This window comes from Prinia subflava, chromosome 15 (assembly GCF_021018805.1).
Source record: "Prinia subflava isolate CZ2003 ecotype Zambia chromosome 15, Cam_Psub_1.2, whole genome shotgun sequence".
Taxonomy (NCBI): Eukaryota; Metazoa; Chordata; class Aves; order Passeriformes; family Cisticolidae; genus Prinia; species Prinia subflava.
In genome coordinates this window covers 14,783,508-14,805,980 of record NC_086261.1, presented here as the reverse complement: position 1 = coordinate 14,805,980, position 22,473 = coordinate 14,783,508, and the positions used below count along the sequence as shown (strand labels likewise).

At 43.3% G+C, this 22,473-nt stretch overlaps 1 protein-coding gene across 4 annotated transcripts in view; it reads right to left on the bottom strand.

The window, feature by feature from the left end:
• Positions 1-22,473, bottom strand: part of TMEM266 (transmembrane protein 266) — an 84,534-nt gene that overhangs the window by 16,529 nt on the left and 45,532 nt on the right. For all 4 annotated transcript variants that reach the window (XM_063412473.1, XM_063412471.1, XM_063412470.1 and 1 more), the window contains 4 exons: positions 13,428-13,484; positions 11,537-11,675; positions 9,942-10,057; positions 1,701-1,887 (listed from right to left, as the gene is read on the bottom strand). In XM_063412473.1, the coding sequence (XP_063268543.1) occupies positions 1,701-1,887; positions 9,942-10,057; positions 11,537-11,675; positions 13,428-13,484 (499 nt within the window). The remainder of the gene's footprint in view (positions 1-1,700; positions 1,888-9,941; positions 10,058-11,536; positions 11,676-13,427; positions 13,485-22,473) is intronic.

Sequence of the window (22,473 nt, the reverse complement as noted above, 5' to 3'; positions counted from 1 at the left end):
CTACCACACACTGCTGGCCCTTGCTGCAACAACACAGGGAATTCCTCCTGTCCAGCTCCTGCCTCCTTCCACAGAAATACCTGTTCAAATACAGTCACCCTAATTCAGGTTCTGACAACAAGCACTCAATGCATCTACGAAGACTTTGTATGCAATATATAAATAAAGTGCACAAGAAACATTTCCTCTGGTGCTTTTAGATGATCTCCAGGAACTGGAAATTTATTCTGCATACTCAGTATAATTGTTTCAATATAACTGCACCTTACCCAATATGTGAAGCAATCAATGTTTTCTTATTTGCTGAATGTCTTTTTTCAGTGAGAAGAACAAATCCCTCTAATCATGTAACCTAAGTGCAAAAATCAATCTGAAGTTTGGGTGCCTACTTTGTTGCAAGGGTGGGCAGCATTTTACAGGAAGACATGAATAATGAATAATTCTGTTAACCTGAATGTTGGAGTGAATACCTTGGACAGAAGAATTTTTAGATCAACCTCCACAGCACTAAAATTTCAGCAAGCCTCCCTACACAGTGCAGAACACTCTTCAGTTCCAAATGTAACCCGCAAGGAACACATGCATAAATTATAATATATCCACTGGGGAAACCTCTGAAATACTACAAAAAAGACGAAAATGCATTTCAGGGGTCAGTCTGCTCAACTGTCTGCTTTTAAATACAATTTCATATCAGGAATAATTAATGGCTTGACTGTAGTTAGTACTTAGATATTATAAAGAGGAAAAAACCAAAACAATTTCTACATGCTTTCACTACTCTGTAGAGAAAGGAAACAATTATAATTTGAAAATGTCTAACAGCTTTTAAAGCATCTGTCCCTTGAATTCTAAGGAGTTTGACCAACATAAAGACACCATGCAAACTTCTAATTACAACAGATTCACAATAATTAAGCTAAGATGCCCAAGGAAGACTAACATACCACTAAGGTAAGGCAGATAGTGTTGTCTCCTCTAAAATATTACATTAAACCAGGAGACATTCTACACTCCACTGGAACAGCTGGTGGATCACAGGAAAGGAGCTTTGTCTTTTCCAGAAAAAAATTCAGGTCTAGCACTTACATAATAAAATTGGATCCAAGTAAATTTAACTGCTTTATCCCCCCAAGCCACAGAGCTGCCCAGCAGACATCCCGAGGCAGCAGAGTGCTCCTCACCATGGCCACGTGGCACTCAGACATGCAAGCTGGATGCCCACACTGTACTTCCCTCCTTTCCTGGCACGAGTGCTGTCCTGCCCAGCACTGGCAGCTTTAGGAAACTGGTGAGAGCACAGCCCAGGCAAGGCAAGCCCCACAGCTGATGCAGGAGTCCTCTCCAAACCACAGAAATGCAAGTGGCCAAAGACCAAAACTGTTTCTCAATGTTCTTCCCAATTTCCCTGCTTTTACCTCTGAGTGATTATCCTTTGGCCAACTTTCATTTGGCTGCCGCTTCTCTAGTGTTTGATGAATCCAACCATGAGGATGGTGGGAAGGTACATCACAGCCATTTTCTTCCCCTGTCATTGCTTTGGCTCTGTTCAGAACCTGCTCCCAAACACACCAGCTCCTGCCACTTCAGAGCAGATGCAGCCTCTCTGCAGCAATGGGAAATGCAGCCTGCAGGGCAGCAGTCCATCCCTGCTGGAGGGCAGTGTTCAGAGGGATCCCGTGTGCACAGGCAGCACTCACCTCGCGCAGGTCGCAGCTCTGAGATGTTCTCGGTGGTTTCATCATCCGAGTCTTCGGTGGCCACCACCTTGTACCTCTTGCTGCTCTGCTTGTTCAGCACGTGTGGGACCTGCAGGGCAGCCTCCCTCTCTGCAGCCAGGTCCAAATCCTGCTGAGCAAGGTGGGCCCGCAGCTGCCTGATTTCAAACTACAGGAAAAACAACACCACAAACTGATGTCATGTGAGCACGGCCAGAAGTTTCTATGCTACAGTTGGGGACCTATTACTCATTTTATCACTAAACACAACAGTCTGGTAAAACAAATAGTGTGGCTGAGCCAGGACATGAGTCCAAGCTAGTGGTGCTCTCCCAGAGCCTATGTGAGCTGGACCATTTCTCTCATAATCTAAAGACAATGACAGCCTCATGCTGCTCTTCTCTTTTGCACAGCTGTGTCCTGAAGGTAAGGACAGACAATTTTAACAAGTCTTACTACCCAACCTCATATAACCTTTATAGAAAGAGACCACTTTTAACAGGCATTTAGGGAGTTAGGTTCATGACAAATATCCCTAACTAGAGTTTGTAGTAAGGCTTCCAGTGGAGGAGAGGTTCTCTAAGCAGCACCCAGAAAGGTCCTCCCTCACTAACTAGACAAGGGGAGAATACTACAGTCCTCTTCTGACTTAAAATCTTCTGTATTCAGCAGTGTGCAGAAAACCCTAGGGAAGGTTACCCCTTTTCTGGCCATTCCTCTCAAACATGTTAAATGATTTCTGCAGCCACGAGGGGATTTGCTCATGATTAGTGTTATAAAGCAGACACCTGACAAAAAGAAGCTACTGGGTACAATCTGACTGAGGGATAGAGGAGATTTCTCACTTTTGACGGCCATGCATCTTCCACAATGCAAGAAGGAAAGCAGGTTTTTTTGAGAGGCTGCAAAAACCCTTTAAACCCTTATATAAGCAGGACAAAACTCCCTGTGCCATGCAGCCCAGCTGTGGGGTCGCAAGGAAGAGTTTCTCTTTAACAGAGTAACTCTTTAAAAATCAGTAGTACAGCAGTGACCATGTCATGTCTAATTCTAGAGTCTGAGAGGGAAACACAAACAAGATGAGTAACAGGCAAACATTCAAATGTGGCATTGCTGGTTCAGGGCCTGAAGAGCCATGGCAGAGCAGGACATGGCAGCTGCCACTCCACACTCACAGCACACACGGAATTGGCACCTCCACGCTGGAAACTGGCGTGGAACAGCCCTGGCTGAGTGCACCTGGCTGTGCCTCTCGCCCCTCAGATGTGACTCAGATCTGCTTCACTGGCAGATTTTGGAACCCATCACCACATCCTGTTCGTTCCACTGCAGTCAGACATGGTGTAAACAACAGGGAGGGGAACCTAGACAGAATTTCCACAGATTTAGGAAAGAAAAAGGGATTCCAGTTTGCTGCACTTGGAGATTATCTGCTTTCCAGAGCATCTGGGAAGGAACTAGAGTAACTGGAAGGCGCATTGCAAGACTCAAATGAAGAAAACCAAAGGGCAGTTCAAGCTTTCCAAATCCCATTCAAAGCAGCTAATCCAGGGCTCTAACAAAGCACACAGCTTTTCCTCCTGCAATTCAGTGCAGAGGCCTGGCAGCTGCAAACAGCTGGCTGCAAGTGCTCACTGCTTTTAACCAAAGGTCTTCTGGCAGTGGCAGTCAGAAGTCAGGTGCAATCAGCCAATGTCAAAATACAGCCCTGCTCCCCAGTTCCCTGCAATGAAGCCTCCATGGCAGATTCCTACAGGTTGCTATTGTGTTCATCTATTGCTAGGAAGAACTGGCACTGCTAACTCTGTTCCCAGCCAGCCTGAAGTATCCTGAGGCTCAAGGTGCTTGTGCCAGTATGAACACAGCAAATTTCAGGTTTTATCCTTGACTTGAAAAAACAAGGAATCACAAGGAATACCTTACCTCCCACCTTTGAAGTGAGAAAGATACCCTTTCAGACACTCCCTCGGTTCAATGGAAGAAATGCACTCAAACATGACAGACAAAAAATAAATTTGGAGATTTTTTCCATGTTGTCTAGATCAAACATAATTTCTGTTTTTCTACATTTCACCCTTCAAAAATATTCACATGTATCAGAAAAAGAAATAACTGTTATTAAAATGCTTAATTCTGGCCTAGAGGTATGGCACGACTTCCTTTTTTCACGGAAGACAAAAAAAATTGGCAGGTATTTTTTAACACAGATAGAACTAGCTAAAAGTCAGCTCAATAACTATATCTGCATCAGATCCAATTTAAGGAGCTTCAGCATTACAAAGATTTGCTGAGCACTGTAACAATCAGCAGCCTGAATGCATCACTGCGTTATACAAGCACGAAGAAGGAGCCCACAGCAGGAACAGGGGAGAGCCCAGACTCCTCCTGCTCACTCCCAGTTCTGGGGATAAAGTGAGCATTTCTGCACAGTACAGACACTGCCAGTTTTCATAGCCCCACGGCCGGGCAGCTTTTCCGGGCAGAGCCCCCGAGGTTGGTGCTGGCCTGGGCTCAGCTCCCGTCCCAGCGGGACACGGGCCCGCGGCGCGGCTCTGCTGCCACCTGCCGGGCGGAGCGGGAACTGCAGCCGGGCCGCCAACCGCGGGACCGAGCCGGGCACGGCGGCGCCGCCACGGGCACCGCCACGGGCACCGCCACGGGCACCGCTGTCACCCTGCCACCCTGCCACAGGCACCGCTGTCACCCTGCCACAGGCACCGCTGTCACCCTGCCACGGGCACCGCTGCCACCCTGCCACAGGCACCGCTGTCACCCTGCCACGGGTACCGCCACGGGCACCGCTGTCACCCTGCCATGGGCACCGCACTGGGCACCACTGTCACCCTGCCACAGGGACCGATGGCCCCCTGTCACATTCAAGAAACAGAATTTTTGTTCATAAAAGGTTGGATCTACAGAGGAGATTGGTTCAGTAGGAACTGTTTCCTAACAATTATCCCAGGATCCTGCTGCAGTACAGCGTCAGCCACTCAAAGCAAGCCCCTAAAACAAAGGTTAAGTCTAGGGGCATCCTCCTTACACGTGAAATGCAACGAAAGGCTGCATGAGCAAATTAGGCTGTAGGTGCTTCTGTCTACTGAGGATTATATTGCACACTGACCTCAGGCAATTCTGATGTGTACAAGAGCTAATGAGATTGCTCTGAGTGCATTCAGGCAGTCCAGAGCCGCTAAAATAAATCATTAGGAGGTACAAAATATAACAGTCTTTTAAAGTTAAAATTCTGGGCCAAGGTAACACATGAAAGTTCTGTTTGCAGTAGGAGCTGATGCAGTGATCTCACTGTTTGTATTCCCAGGTACACCATCCTTCCCTCAAGCCTGTAGGACAGGAGTATATTGCAGATATCAAAAAAAAAGAAAAAAAAAGAGGCATATAAACGTAGACATATACTTTGATTTGTTTAAAGTAGCTCATAGGTATCAGCTCTGTGGAAGAACCTTGCAAATCTCACAGAGAGCCAGTGAACAACAAAATGCTCTTGTGTGGAAGATAACTTGTGACCAAGGAGACAAAGGTAAACCACCTCCTGACCCATGGTAATTACAAACAGAGCACTGGTCCACTTGAAGCTGCCACTAACTTTATTTACCAGGACACCTGTGACATTCATGTTCCTTAATTACACATACTTTGGTAGCTTCTGGTTGGTATTTACCAGTAGTTCCAACATACATTGTAATGGAAAAAACTGTTTTTGAAAACTTCATAGAATGCCAGCAATAATCTAAGCTGAAATGGAACTGGGAGGACATCTAGTCCAACACCTTGCTTAGAGCAGCTCCATTTAGCTCAGGTTGCTGAAAGCCTGTCCTCTAAAATTCTGACAATCTCCAGGCTGTGTACACAGCACCACGTCCCTGGCAAGATGCTGCAGTGCTTGCCCATTCTCATAATGAAACGTTTGTTGTTGTACTTCACAGGAAGTTTGCACATTCCATGCTTGTGTTCTGTCACTGCATGTCTGAGAAGTGTCTGGGTACACCCCACCACGATGGAGCTGAAGACAGCAACAAAGGTGAAATAGATGTGGCTGATGTGATAATACACTTATTACCAAGAAAAAGGGAGATACAGAACGCTTTAGAGAAGATTGAGTAACTAGATTGTCTGGCATGAAGAGAAAGTTCATCAATGGGAAATTCAAACTTACCACTTTCAAAATCCGTCACATGTCCTCTTGAAGTACAAACCTGGCTGTATTTTGTCAGCAAGCAAACCAGAAAGAATTATGGGGCACTCCTGTGCACTTCTTCCCTCAAATAACGCAATAGGTGATTATTTCTAAGCAGGTAAACTGGCAGACCTACCCTGAGCTCTAGATAACATCTCCTTTTACATGCCTGGTTTTATCAAGTGGGCCACCCATCCTAGCTGCTATTTCATAATACACATGTAAGACTTGAAAAGAGACTTAGCAGTGAATCATGGAGTACTCCCCTTTAATGGTCTAACAACAGACTAGGACTGACATGGTTTCTGAGAGATCAATGAACATTTTAGCCAGAAGCTTGCTTGTGTCTAATGCAGGAGCAGGAACTTTGCTCAATTCTATTAGTGCTGTCTGTACAGAATGCCCTGCCCTAAAACTCATCTGCCACTGGGACACAATCCAATGTTTATTTCCATTACTTTAGCCATTGTTGGTAACAATAAAAATCAAGAGACAGTTGCAAACTAATGATTTACGGGTAGAATAAAACACAGGATGACCTTGGCTGCCTTCCATCCACCAAGAAAATGACTGGTAGTTAGAAATAAATTAAAATTATTGCAGGAGGATAGCATACGTTATTTCTCCAATAGGTAATTTTAGCAGCTAAATAGCCTTGTCATTAAACTGGCAGCTGTTGTACAAATTATATTCCAAGATAAAAAAAGAAATTACAGCTTCCATAGTTGTTGCAGTGTTAAGAATGATGAAAACCCCAGTTTTATAGGAACCGACAGAAAAGGAGCTCTGGTGTGATAAGGCTGAGTACACACTCTTGGCTGGGCTGTGTTCAGCTGAACTACTCTTATGAAAGCCAAGCAGAGAAGATCTGATAAGTATTTCTGTTATCACAAATGGAAATTCCTTTACAGGTGATTCCAGAGAAAAAAAGAAATCTTCCCTGACTGGAATCTATAGCTAATGAAACTTTAGAACTTTTGCAATTCAAGTTATTCTGATAAAAACAAAACCATCAGCAATATACTCTGCATATTTTTGACAGTGACTGCAGTGAGACTTCTTTTATCTTTATGCATTTTTAGAAATCCTTCATCCTCCATTCCTGTTTAACAACCTCTTTTTTGGCTAATGGAGAATAAATAAAAAGCAAACTATTCAAACAGTTGCAGTGGGGTACTACAGAGAACAAAGTGGTGGTCTGTGCAAGTATAATTTATAAATATATGCTGGTGTACAGGTAGCCAAAAAGCAACATGTGGAAAGAGTTTCCATATTTGCAAAAGCATATCTTCAATGTCAGTCAGGAATGGAAATGTACTTTATAGTTGTGATACCCTATCACTGGTCAAAAAAACCCACAACTGGCAAAAGAAAGAGAATTCAAAAAGATGAAGGGAGGTTTTATCTTTCCTGCTTTTAATTTTTAAAATGGAAATTCTGGTTTTCTCTGCCTAGCATTAAGCACCAACTTCAAATCAGCATGGGACATCTCGGAGAACCGGCCACCAATTATTTTTGTTTTAAATCCCAAGCAAAACAGGCTAACTATTTTTCCCAATTCCTCTAATGAAATAATTAATACTTTGCTTGAAACTATCAAGATAATTTCATCTGCAGAATATGGCAGATCCTGGGAATTCTAACCCCAATTGCCTGAGCAGTAGCAAAGCCATAGGAAACCGAACACAGGAATCTCAGAAGAGGAAGCGCTGGGAAACCTTTCCAACAGGAATATTCTCAGCCCCATCTCTAACTGTGGAACAAACACAAATCACCCGTGTGGTCACAGAGGTGCAGCACAGGGTGAGTCAGTGCCTGCCTCCACTGCTGGGCAGCAGGGAACCACGGGGACTTGTCTGTCCTGCCCGTGAGGCAGAGCAGCCCCCAGCACCCACCTGCCCTGGCACAGCTGGCACCACACAGACAGGGCAGCCCGGGACCCTCCTGGCTGTGCTCTGGTCTGGGCACAGCCAGACTACTGCAGGCAAACCTTCCCTCAAAAACAGACAAGCACACAGAAACACCATGAACAAACAATCCTTTAGAAAGCTCAGGAAAGATGATCAAACGAAAAAGCAAAAACCTGGCAGAATTTTAGACATTAAATACAATTAGGAGCCATTTTTCCCATCAGATGCCATACACAATGTTAATGTGAATATGATAATGCTGACAAGTTGTTCTTGACTGAATTATGAAGTCAATGATTTACAAATAAAGGATGCAGTACTTGTGTCAATGTCTTATGTTGCTAGCTGCAGCAAATCAGTACATTTACCTGATATTATAGCTGAGACAGTTGTTTGGCAGCAAGTCAGGCCAGTAAGAGGGATTAGCATGCTGTCATCTTTCTGTAGACTGTATTTCTCCATAGCAGATGACATATGAAAGCTGCAAGAGAACCTGCTCTGTTTTCTTAGATTTACTCCTCTCCCAATGCAGTATTTCTTTGTTTGATGTACAGGTTGTTGTAACCATCAGAGCTCAGATTTAGGGCTAGTCTGGTCAGACGTTCAGGAGTACCTGGCTCAGAATCAAGAGCACCAAAGAGCTGCTCCTGAACCCCACCTGGGATAATGAGGCCATCTTTACTCAGACTATGAAACAGTAACACCAAAAATTGTTTAGACATTGAGACTGTTAGCTGGCTGTATAGCAAAGTCCCTAAAAACAAATGTTTGACAATTTATGACTGTCAAGATCTTTAGTATGGTCTGACAGACAAAATACTGAACTGGGACTCAAGAATTCGCTGATTTGCTTAATGGGTTTGGTGAAGAGGTAACCTCTCCCTTGTAAAATGGGGTGTATACCATTTACCTGGCAATTTCACCGCCTTGACAGACCCAAATCACTAAGTATCATCGTGCAAAGGTGATGAAGAGGACTGCAGTTTTGCCACCAAAGACACTTAAATAGTTGGCACTTAGTCATTTTTGGCAGAAGCCAGGCCTTAGGTTTAGAACTTTGTCATGGTTGATAGGAGTGACTCAAAACCAGTGTTATGAAATGACACAGTGCCTTCCTAATGCATCTCACAGACAAGGCAACTCACCAGCACCAGCAGTTCCTCGCACAATCCTAGGCTGAGATCCAGGACACCTGGACCTAAATCTAAAAATCCAGTTGGGGACCTAAATATTGATGGTTTTGTGTTTCAAAAGTACCTGCCACATGCCAGGAGCAGTAGTTGAAGCTAGAAATCTCCAGGATTTATCTGGATTGTATCACATAGTTCCCCTTTCACAGAAACAAGAAGTAAATCACCTGGGGATCATTCTGCTGTGGTCTGATGGTCACCTCAACACTCACTTATCCCAAGCTTCAACATCCATCCCTGCTTTCTACTTTAAAGCAAGTTAGTCAAGAATCCATTTGCATAAGACAAATGGCAAAAACTCCTGGCTCATTGCCCCAAAAATGGTTTTACACCGTTTTCATGTAAAATATATTCATTTGAGGTATTTCAGACTTCACCTTCCCTTACCTCTAGACTGAATCACTGAACATTTGGGGGCCTGGGAAGAGTCTTAAATCTTGACTTGCTTCCAGGAACTAGAAGCTTCTACTGCAACATTCTGAGCTTGCCAAGAGTCTCTGACTGACCTACAGGGAAGCTGCCTTTTGCATTTAAAGCAGGCAAATTAATTTGTTTTTAACTGCACTTCCTTTTCCTAGGAATACTAGCTGCAGCCTCCAACAATGGCTTTTGTATGTTAGCACTATGTAAAGCTAGCTGTACTCATTCAGTAAATGACATACTGGAACCATTTACTTTCTGTTGCTCACATTTGTTTTCCTCACCTCTGAAGACACAAGTCGAGCAGCAGAGGCAGCTGACTGCTGTTTGACAAATACCACGCTGACAATATCCTGGCTGCAGCTAATGCTTCCTTAGCACTGAGACCTGTCACCCCACAGCACAAGTCCCAGTGGTACTTCTCAAAGCTCAGCTTGCAGCAAAGTACATGAACTGTTTGATTTGCCTTGACAAGATATGTGTAAATAAAGACATAACTGAACTTTACCCCTTGTTCTTGGCAGATCTGGGTTAGTCTTTCCAGCTGCTCATCTTGAATAACTTTTGCCTTCTCATATTGCTGAATCATCATCTCCATCTCCACTTTCACTGGAAGGACATATGCTGGAAAACACAAATAAAACTTAAAGCAACCCAGCTGTGATTTGGTTTTTCATCAGAAAAAAAACCTTTACAGACATAAAAGCATCACCCCTTTCCTTTGCATCTACAGAAATGGAGTATTTCTAATAGAAGCAGCATTAGAGTACTCTTCTCAGGGAAGGATTTCTAACATAGGAAATGCAGTGTTTAGGTATTGTTTGTCACACCTCCATCTGCCTGGCTGAACTCAAATGCATGCTGCCTGCTCTTCCCAGATTCCATGCTAGTACAGCTCTTCCCCAGTGTTTGCCACAGATTTCCTGAACTGTTGGGTAGGAGGATTTTCTCTTTAGAGTCAGTCCCATTCCCTCTAAACCTGAACAGCACAGCTCCCTCAGGAAAAGAACTATTCCAAAGCCCTAACCATTTAATTCCTAGACTTTGTGGTAAGAAACTGGTCTTTGATGGACACAGGAGACTAAAAGATATTTTGATGAAACAAAAAGGGAATTTATCTTCAATAGCTTTTCAAGATACAGCCCAGTTTTCAGTATGTCTTCTGAATGGCTCTAGAAATTTTGCTCCTGTCTTAACTATGGCAAACAGACTGTTCAGAAAAGCTGGTCAATACATACTGCAATAATGTTTTCTGAAGCTACACAAAATCCTGGCATTTTCTTTTTTGCTTCAATCAGAGAGCTATGACCTTTCCTGAACTCTGAATACAGAGTTTCCTGAGCATTTAAACCCAAAATAACAACTTAAACTCTGATTTTTCACACATGAGCAAAATGATCATTCATTTATTTCTTTTCTCTAAGCTGCCTGAAGCTGCTGAGCACACAGTAACCTACACTAAAGTCCTCGTTTCCAGGCCCAGCCACAGAGACTGCTCTCTGCAGTTTTCACTTGCTGGGGCCTTTTCATCTCCCCTGGTACATCCCCACAGAGGTCTGTGCAAAACACTACAATATACACTTCATTCCAGGAGGTACAGCACTGCAGAGAGCACCTCCAGCTGGGAATCCCCAGGGCAAGAAAATCTTCCTGGAATCTGACATAAAACTTATTTACTAACAAAAACTTGGGAAATAAAGTCCCAAGACAGAGCTGGCCGTATGGTTATGGAGAGGGTACAGCAAATATCAGCAAAGCAAACTGGAATCAATTACTTTGCAGAATTAGGAATGACATCTAGTGGCAAGAGACATGAAACAGGTCAGGGCATTTACTTTACAGGAGAGGGGATGGGAAGGTGCCTAACAGGAAAACAAACCAATGAATTACAAAGGCTCCTAGGGAGCAGGAGATACAGCCATGACCTGCAGACCTACTCTCCTCCATGGGAGTCATAACTCTCTTCTGTTCAGTGCTAGCGAAATGTAAGAGAAAAGACAAGGACAGGAACAGAGGTAGCAACCAATCTTTCTGTATCTTTAAAACCTCCTTTTCCCAGCCTGCCAGGTAATGCTTGGAGTCCCAAACTGGGTCCCCACTCACCATCAATGATCCTCTTCACTCTCCATATCCGCAGTGTGATGATAAGGCTGATGGCATCCCATGGGCTGCTGGGGCCGTTAGCCACTGTCGAGGCCACCATCGGTGCCAAGGACAGGATTATGATAGCACCATCAAACACCTAGAGACAAATCAGATTTTTCAAACCTTTCCTTAAAATCACATCCCTGATGTTCCTCTTTGGAATTCTGAAGCACTCCCTCTTTGCCCCAAATAAATGCAATTATGGTACATATTTGAAAGGGATATGAGAGGTGGCCAAGCCACAGAAAGGCTGCATCCTTTTTAGGTAGCACAACAGAATTCCTCAGTGCTTTTTATGAGGTGAGGAGAGATAAATCGTGGTGGAAGGGCAGGGGGAGAGAAAGGTATTTGGAAACACTGGCCAAAATCCCCAAGGAGAAGTGATAGTCTAAATGTTATTGCAGCCATAGAGTTTTATCATCACTGGTATTTATTACTTGTTACTTGGCATAATGTCATCTAAAAAAAAAAAGATGCAGTCCCTACCCATAGATCTTACTGTTTAAATGAAGAGATCAAGAAGACAAGTAGAAAAAGATGGAGCCAAGAGACTTGATGGCTCTTGGCCATGTCCTGGCTACACAACACGTGTGGGAATGGCTGTGCACCTAGACAGAAAGACTGCCTGCTCTCACTGTCATGGGGCAGTGAGGCTTGCAAAGGAGTTTGACAACTGGGACGGTTCAGGATGATTTATGTGACACGGGCTGCACTGGGATTAGATCAGAAAAAGCCATTGTACAAAGCATTAGACAGAAATGAGCTAGCAAATGTGTTTCAGAGGACAGTGGCAGCAGTGCTGTGTCTGTCCCACACTGGCCCAGCAGGGTAGAACAGAGCACCACATTCTCATTCCTGCTGAGACCCTCCCCAGCTGCCACGGCCCATGGATTAACTGTTTGTATAAAGAGGCAGGGCATGGATTTTTGTAAGAGCTACTTATTCAGAACTGTGTATAAAAATTCAGTGTATTGCAAAGAAATACTTCTTATTGCAGCCACTCAATGGGCAGTAAAAAATATCACTATTCCAAATTACCAAAATAATTATCAGAAACTGCTGCATTTAGCCTTAATAATAAGAAACCCTGAATCAACTATTTAAGTTTAGTTTTATTTTTTTGGCAAAACAAGTTAAAATGTTTACAACTTCATTACAAAAATATGCAAGGGTCTAGATTATTTAAACTCCAAGAACACCCAGATTGTCTTCTGGTTCTTCCTGAACAGCAGCTGTTTAGGAGGCAGTAGCAAGAAAGAGGTTTTAATTTCCCCAGTGTCCAGATTTCTATACAGATTTGGACTATGGATTATTTACAACACATGAATGCCCTTTTCTTTCTCTACAAGAGTATACACAATCTACCTAATTTTTAATTTGAGGTACTAATTACAGTGTTTATCAAAACAATTTCTCAATAAAAATGGGAGGGGGTTACCAAACTAGTACTTACTACCAGGAAACTACATGCAATTCTTCAACTAACACAACTAATTTCAACTCGGTTATGGCAATGGGGATATAAAACTCAGCTGATAATTTTTACATCTCAGGGTAGCAGTATCACCCATTACACCAGCACAGCTCTAACAACAAAAGGCACACGAAGAGCAAGAAGGCTAAAATCCCTCCCTTCATAAAATATTTTCAAATATTGCAATCTTCTGAGTCTCTCTCAGAAAAAGAGACTGCGTTACTCAGCTGTGGATAATGCATAATGAGAAGAACGTGTGTATTTATCTCCCTTAAAAGATATTGTATTGCACCAGGTTAACAACAAAGCCTTCCAAAGCAGTTCCTCACGGTCTTGCTGGGGCTGCCTGGAAAACAGTACCAAGAGAGAGCTTACCTCTATTTTGTTTTCAATGTAATCCCATATGCCAAGGACCACAATCCTCAAAATAGTCTAGTAAAATAGATTAGGGGGAAAAAAGATTATGAATGTTATTGCACTCTTAGATAAACATTTAGTCTTTTACCTTTGTAGGGAATAATTTTTGTATTATTTAAGCATTATACATTTCTTCTAAATAATAATCAGGTTCTAGAAATAGCTAAATTTCTATATTAAAAAAGCAGATATTGCTTCCCAACCACTATATTGACTTGGTAAAACCTCCACAAATGAGTTCCAAGTTCAAACGCTCATCAGTTTTCCATCCTCCTAAAATTCTGCTTTCAGATTTGTGTCATTTAGATTACCAACCCTCTCCACCCCCCTGACCCAAGCCTATATATGATCCACCATGGGGCCCCCTCAGTCAGAATAGGGGAAAATTCTCTTTTCTGGCCATCTTTGATATGCCAGTGCTTATGATTTTCTAAGAGAAGAGGTCCTGTCCTGTCCTGATGCCTAAAGGTACTGACATTTCATCAGCCTGAAGAGCAGATGCTCTTCACTGGAGTCAAATGCAGTTGCTTTATTTTAAGATCCCAGAAAATCATGGGATAAAGGAGAAAAATATCTCTATGATCCTTCTCTATGAAGCAAAACAGTAATAAGTAGCTTCAACAGCTGAAAGAGAGGAATAAAGAAAGAACACAGAATGAACCAATGGTGAATTCCCATAAAAAAATCCAATGGTACCTTTCCTAATTTTTAATTTGGCTTTCAGAAGACACAATAAAAAAAATCCATCAGTCAACTTGCAACTGATATTGAACTCACATAAAAGCCTAATTGATAGGGATGTTTCCTGCCAACAGCAGCAAGGTCAGAGTTTGACAGACATGAGGAGTCTACCTGCAGCTGGGAGTCTTACAAAGACCACCAAAATGCTACTTTCTCCATTGAAGAGCAGCATAAGAGGGCTCAGCAGGCCTACAGTGAGGGGTGACCATGCCCAGAATTGTGCAAAAAAAAGTGACTGATGAACAGACGTATCTCCTCTTCATCCTCCCAAGCAACTCTGAATTTACACCACACATGCCAGCAGTACCTAACTGCAGAACAACACTGAGGGGTTCAGCAGTGCTCCATGTGTGGTTTTGCCAAGCCCACGAGCCCAATTGCCTCAGGTGGCCTGGGCTGACTGCGCTGTTCTCCTGGCACTGCAAACCTGGGTAACACTTACCCCTGCTTTGCCCAGGGAGACACTGCTGTGGGGCAGATGGTGCTTCCAGAGCCCAGCCTCACAGCACCAAGGGGCAGAAAATGAACCAGCCAACACCTCTCAGAAATGGGGTATGCAAAGGCACAGGCCAAGGCTGGCTGAGAAGGGGAAGCATGAATGACAAAACGCAGCATCCTCTTTCCTCTACAAAAAATGATGATACTCTACACACAGTGAGATGTGCCAATGCTGCTGGTCTGTACTCCTAAAAACACTGTACTTCCAAAGCACTTTACAAATGCAGCATGGGAGTAAGGCTCTCTCCATAACAACCTATATCCCCAAGGTTTATTTATTATGTGGCGGAAGAGATGCACAAGAGCAGGTGCTCAAGTCCCTTAATGACCCAAGCTGGGCAGCACGATGTGATGTGACAGAGGCACAAGGTGTAAGTACATGTGCTGCTGACCAGCCAAGGCACTCAGCTCCTGAGCTGAATTCTGCCAGGCAAAGCACCCCAGCTCCTCTGCCAGCATCTCCCTTGACTCCTCCACTGAGGAGTTGCACAAGATGCTGGAGTACAAGTTACTTGTGAGCCCATCAGTTCAGCTGTATCAGTTACCTGGCATCCACACAGGTTCCACAGAGGCAGCCATGCAGAAACACATGAGGATAAGCAGAGCCTGCTATAAAGCTTGGGGCACCACCTTTCCTACCAGCCACCCTGCTGAGAGCACAGCTCATGCTCTGCTATGCTTAGGGAATATTTATGAAGTGCCAGGTCAGTCAGCAACTAATACAGGATGGCTGAGCACTTCACACCTTTACAGAAACTGAGGGTGAAATCTTCCTTCCTTTGGACAGGTGTGCACAAAGGTATTTTCATCGAAATGATGCATACTTGCAGAAAGAATCCTGAAACAACACCTCACAACCCTAAATATGATTTAATGTCGGACTGGTGAGGGAACATAAAAAGGATTTTCCTTCCTGCTTTTTAAACTCCTGACTGCAGCATTTAAATCAGACTGTGCTACTGCCATGTTAATGGGTGTGAGCAGTTCCAAGGGCTGGAAGCTAACACAAATGTTTTCATTGTCACTGCTGCTGTGAATCAGCACAAGTCAGCAGTGACTGGAAGACTCCTTGGCAGACATTTAATGCAGGATTGGATGTTGGTGCTCAGTAAGGCATGCCCGGATGATCAGCACCTTGGCTCTCAGCTCCAGCAGACACTGCAGGAAGGTGAGTGTAAGGGTGGGGTAAGCCAGCTCCTCCCATCCCAGCGAGGCACCCTTCAGAACCAGCTGGCCATAGCTAGGGGTAGGCTGAGAAAACATTTATTCTGTATGGAAGCTCTGCAAGCTGTGCACCAGCACTGTCATTCTTAAAAACCCCCATCACCACTGAAGTGCCAAGAGCCAGGTGAGGCAGTCTGTCCTTGGTGACCCCAGTGAGCCCAGCCTGGCCACTGAGGTGTCCCTGGGCCAGCCTGTGCCAGCACAGCCCCAGACCAGCCCTGGCTGTCCCCACTCTGCCTCTGTGTGCCCATGGCAGAGAGAACAGCCCCTGCTGCTGCCACAGCTCTCACCCACAAGAGGTGGAACCTGAGACACTTGAACTGTACTGGGTACCTCCTTGATTGCTCAGTATAATGAATACTTTGACTGCAAATGAAAGCATGGGTATTTCTTATATATAACACTTCAGCATTTTTTCCAAAGCAATCAATTTGAAACAAAAATATGTTTCAAACAAATACATATAGATTGCATTTCATTGTATACTGTCTCTGTATAGAACTTTAAAAATGAGGACCTGTAGCAGAATCTGAGAAAACACAGAGACAGAAATTAATAATCCAGGATACTTCCTACCTACTGTTCAAGGACCAGACTCAGAGATGCATATGAATTAAAAGAGAATTGCAACTGTAAAACATTCATCACAGACAAAACCAATGTTAGTCACAACTCTACCATTTGTAAGTACAAGAATCTACAAGAAAAAGGGGAAAACTGGAGTAGCACTGCTGTTTCCTACTGATGTGCAGGCATGTAGCAAATGCACACACAGAGTTTTGCATTACACCACAGGCATTCTGCATTTTTGAATACAGATTTGAAAAATTGTATCAGTGTGAACACTTTATTGTTAAAGGGGAGTACTGCCAGCTTGGTCTTTTGTACTTGGAAAACCAAGCTTTAATGTTTTTTGACTTGAAATCTTTTAATTAGAAAGTCCGTAAAACATATTTTTAGTTATATCAGAAATACATTTTTCTTCTGCTAAAAGCTAATTTGTCACATAAAAGTCTGTCCAGTGCACTATTAAAAGGCAAATGACTGAACAGTTCTGTTAACTTCTTTCAGCTGACGTAAACTCAGATAAAATTTTAAACCATTTTTCAGACAGAAATCCAATTTCAAAATTGACAGAGTCTCCTGGTGACACACAATTGTTTGCACGACATTAACTGTCTGCAGTGAAGTTTATGGTGAATTGTGTGATGCTGCAGGTTCTGTCTCTGATTCTGTAGGGAAACTTGGCCAAGTCCTTTGCTGAGCCAGCTGTATGAATTCCCACAATGTGCATTTGTCAGCTGACTGCACAGTACATTAGGTAATTTTAAGTCTTTTCTGCTTGCAGAGTTAATATACAATTTACTACTCGGTGAGTCACTGCGTCAAATCCCTCTGTAGTGTGAAGAAATCACCAGGAGGCAGCACAGGAGGGGAAGTTGGCCCAGCAGCACCAGGCAAAGGAGAACAACTCTGCATTTCAAGATGGGATAGGGATTGGGCAGGAGACAGACAGGATGGAGGAGGCTGGAAAGGATGTCCTTAGAAAAGCCCTCCCTCCCCTGCCACAGAACTTACCTATCTGTTACAGAGGCTCCAGAAACTCTGCAGATTAAGCTTTTGCCTTCTGGACATAACTCATAAGACCAAATATTTATTGAAAGCTCTCCAGAACACCTTGTATTCAATCTGTAATTTATAACCCCTCTCATCTGGGTCACTCCAGGGAGGCCTTAGCTCATCGAGTCCTTAGAAGAATCCTCTTTTGCCATCTCCTGGTGTGCCAGTACTGAGCTACTGCATGAGCTGTCCTGGCATATGCTGTCCCCAGGCCACCAGAGCCCTGAGGAACGTGCTGGTATCCTTAAACCTACACACCCTTCTGCTTCCAGGGCACAGGCACCCTCCTCACACAGCTTCTCTTCAACCACGGCTCCAAAACTACAGACCCCACATCACCATTATCAGTACAACCCACCCCCATGTCCTGCACTCTGAAACTGCTGGGGCTCCCTCAGCTCGTGGTGCCACAGGAACCATTCCCTGCCAGAGCTTGATGCCATGACACAAACACAGAGTTCTCTCTCACTAACACTACCAGGGCATCACATACCCAAACACACCTCTGCACTAACTCTGCACTTCTATTTCTTCTTATGTCCTCCCAATACCCTCACAACCTTAATTCTTAGTATATGGGGAAAACCAGAGAGTTTTCAACTGACAATTCTGTACAGATTTGAAAGGGCTTTTCAGGCATGGGAATAGCTCACCAGAGATTCTACCACACACACGGGGGGGCCAGGGAACTGGGCTAGGCAGCCCTGTATCACAAGCTCCCTCTGGGCACGGTCACACAAGCACTAACCCTTCTCTCTGAAACACGTGGTGCAGGAGGTGTTGCACTGCCACCATCAAGAGATGGAAGCACAGATAGAGCACACTGTAGGTTAGGTATACTATTGGAAATGAAATGGGCAGACTGGCATTTCAGGCACATGTCCAGCTAGATTCCCAGAACTTTACAGGACCATTTTCCATGGCAACAACTTCTTTGTGAAGCCAGAAAACTGCTTAGTAAAGAAATTTCCCAGAATATTAAAATTTATTTTATACACACTAGCAAAGAAAGGATCCTAAATTTGCCTTTATAAATCATGTTAATATATAAAATTGGTATCTTTGTTCCTACACCCCACTACTCAATCCATTTAAAAAACAAAATATACAGCAATGAAGTGCATTTATGCACCATGAGAAAAGTTGTGTGTACATGGAATAAAAGTAAACACACAGAAGAGAAACTACAGCTTACAGAAGATTAATAGATTATTATCTTTCCACTCAGCTCTTTGAAGCTCATAAATAATATTAAAAAAGTAACATAATGGAGTTTCTCTAACATAAATTATGAATTTGTTACGGAAAAGACATTTTTACTTAGTTTTGCCATTTAGGATGTTTTTCCTTTTTAACAGAACCTTAACAGCAGTCTCCTTTTGGAGGTTTTATTTCTTTCCAGGGTTGCTATTAACAAGCAGAAAAGTGGCAGGTTTCTATGAACACTTCCTTTAAACATATAGGATGAGGAAAGCCTTGGAGTTTTTCCTCCTGTGAGCCATAGCTAATGAAACAGATTGTTTCTCAGCTGGGAGCCCAGACTTACTCTACTCAATCTGAGAGCTCATTTCTGAGACACAGATGCCAGAAAAAAGCTGCAATTCAGTACACAAGACTTGTTCCTCCCAGGGAAACCCTCCAGTGCTTCCTTTCAGCAGAGTGCCTGAGTGCTGGGCTGGCTGAAGCGCACACAGAGCAGTGCAAACAGCTAATATCAGGGAACTGCACTCCTGCACACACAATCAGACTCATCAGTCCTGGTGGAAAAGCACAACTGAGCAACAGCCACAGTACTGGTGGCAATGAGATGGAACTGTTTAGAGCAGGCTTTAATCCACTTACCAAATCTCTGACATTCCCCATCTTCCTTTTCTCAGCCAACCATGACCAAGGCTGAATTTGCCCTCTTGAGAGGCTGCAACCCCAGCCCTGCCCTGCTGTTGATATTGGGATTTCCCCCCAGTGCCTCTCTCTTCTCTTCTGTCTTAATGCCTGGGTAACATTTGGTGCACAGACAAATCATAGTGATGTATGTAAACAGAGACAAACCACTAGTAAATCCTGTTCAAATACTTGGAAAAAAGCAAACAAAGCTGACGTACGCTTCACTTGAATATGGATATTTTAATGCTGGGAAGTCACAGACAGTGACAGAGAGTATAAAATTAACAAAGTGCCTTTAACGCTTGTGGCTGCAAGACAAGCCTAGGGAAAGCAGGAAGATACTGCAAGAGCAGCTACTCAGCTCTGTTGGCAGCTCTTCTGGTGGCATTTGCCAGCTGTTGGCACGTTTACCCCCCTCATTTTAACCAAGCAGAAAGCCAGTGCCTGTTTAACTTCAACTCCACTGCAATTCCTTGCAATGCTTTGAGATCACCACCTTTAATCAGTTGTATTCTCCCAAAACATTCAGATTTTATGCTGAAAGTTTTATGGGTCCTAACAAGTCTTTTACAACTTTGTTCTTTAAGCTGAGGCTTTTCTGAAGAACTGTGTACTCATATTTACAACTAATGGGAACCAAATTACAGAATAAACAATAAACTTCAAATTTAGAACAAGGTACTTGCAATGGAAACAATCTTTTTTGAACACCAGAAACTTTGAATCCTTGCTTTGAGTAGAAAAACAACGACTGAAGGACTCATCAATCCTCAACACTTGCTTGTTGTATATACAGGTAAACTAATGAAACCTGCTCATGGCTGGAATATCATCCTGGCATGAACAGCCACAGACTGCAGAATCTCACTGTAACACTTGATCTTCTCACCAAGTGATCCTAAAGACAACTGACTCATGGTATGGGAATCATAGAGGAAAAAATTCCCTGAAGGGACCACAGGAGTAAATAAAATTAAGATGTATGAAAAAAAAAGTAATTTGCAATTTTTGCAGTATTTTTTAACCTCTTGGGAAAAAATATTTGGATGATAAAAAATTATACCCTCTGTTTTTCCTCTCTTAAGACACAACTCAGTAGGAACTCAACCTGGCATAAGGCCAACCCCAGCAGGAAAGGAAAGGTACACCTGAACTCTTTCCCAGACCGGTGGTCTCTGAAGTACATCCAGCTGCTCTGTGGAGCCACCTGTCTCTGAGCTGCCAAATGAATCCACATCCAAAAATCTACCCTGGTCTGTGCACCTCACATGGCTGTCTTGTGGCTTCATTTTCCTTTGATCTAAACTCAAACCATAATCAAATAGGTGAAGGAAGCTACGTTGGAAGATGGACATAGATAATGAAGTGAGTTTATAATAAATGGGAACAGCAAGTAGACAAAGTAGTTCCAAATATCTAATAAAGAGAGAAAAGCAACACAGATCCCAAACGAGGATGGTGAGTCAGGGGATCTGTTTTGGCTCTGTGAAACACTTCTGTCTCTCACACTTTTCCTGCAAAATACTCAACCACTTTGCAGGGTACCCTGTCCCAGCAGAACTGAAACAACCAATTCTCTCCTTGAGGCACATGAGCCCCAGCCTGGAGGATGTGTCTGCAGTGCCACACACAGCCCACAGCAGCTGTGCCCTCAGGGAGGGACACAGGAGCCAGGACTGCCCCAGGCGTGAGCAGAGCGCTGGCTGTGCAAGGGAACGACGACACAACTGCAGACTGCAGCCAGCAGCACAGGAGAGGCTCCTGGTGACACCAGAAAGTGAAGGGTCAGGGGAGCGTGGTGCCAGCAGCAGTCACAAGGGGATACTGTTGGGAAGCTCAGGATTACAGGGAGCTCCAGAGTGCTAATCCCCACTGAGGAAAGATTCTGGAGGGGAGAGGAAAGTATTTCTTTAAAGGGAATGGACCATCTAGCAAACCCAAGTCTTTGGGAATTAGGATATGCAATTCACAAAGGAAGGACTGCAAGGTCTTTTAATTGTTTAGAGATCATTTTCAGTCATCTTACATGTAAGCTACTGCCCACCACCACTGTCAAAGGCTGGGGCCAGGAATGGGACCTATTTGTGCAAGTGCAGCAGAAGGCTGGGATGCAGAGCAGCAGCAGATCCCTGCCTGCCATCAAACAATCGTTTCAGAAAGCACCCACTGACAACACCAGCTAAAAACCCCTGCTGAGAAATACAAAACAATACATATAACGTATTTAATTAGGAGCACCATGGAAATTACCAATCGTATATGACAAGTATGAATTCAGTACAAGCTATCCAATAAATCAATTCTGATTATTGGTGTTTTGTAACTTTCACCTTGTAACTATCTAAATTTCCTACAGAATGAAGTAATTAACAGACCTCTCCTACGGAACCAAAAAAAATATTTTAGAATATTTAAGTCCAAGCTGTCTTCCAGCTTAACAAATATAAAACTTGTTTTTGTGACAAATAACATATTACAACCAGAAAAATAACAATAAAAGCATTTTGGAATATTTCAGGAGCAGTATAAATGTCTAAATACCAATGACTTCTTTCTGGAACGGAGCTGAAAGCTCAGAAAGGCAGATTATCCCAGTTTGGTCATTTGTTACATCATGACTAGAGCCTTTTCCGATGCATACATTCCTACACATTTTGGCAAAGAAATTCACCATTTGTTTCATTCTCTGACTAGGTCTGTATGCAGCAACCGGGAAGATATAAACTATTTCAATAAACTGTGAGAGGAGATAACCCCATTCTCAAAACAGATCTTTTTGTGTAAAACTCACATGGATCTTTATTCTTGAAAACATATCTTCATCTCAATCCTACACTTTATATGCAGTGACACTGATAACAAATGGATCAAACTAACCTGGCCAGTGCCTGTAGATTCAGAGATAATTATTTCTTTCTGCAGCTTTCCAATTATAATTTGTAAGCCAGTATCCTCCCTTCCATGTTTCCTTACCAGTTCTAAGCAACTAACATACAGTGCTAATCTAAACAACATTTTTTAGTTTGTCAAGTGGAAG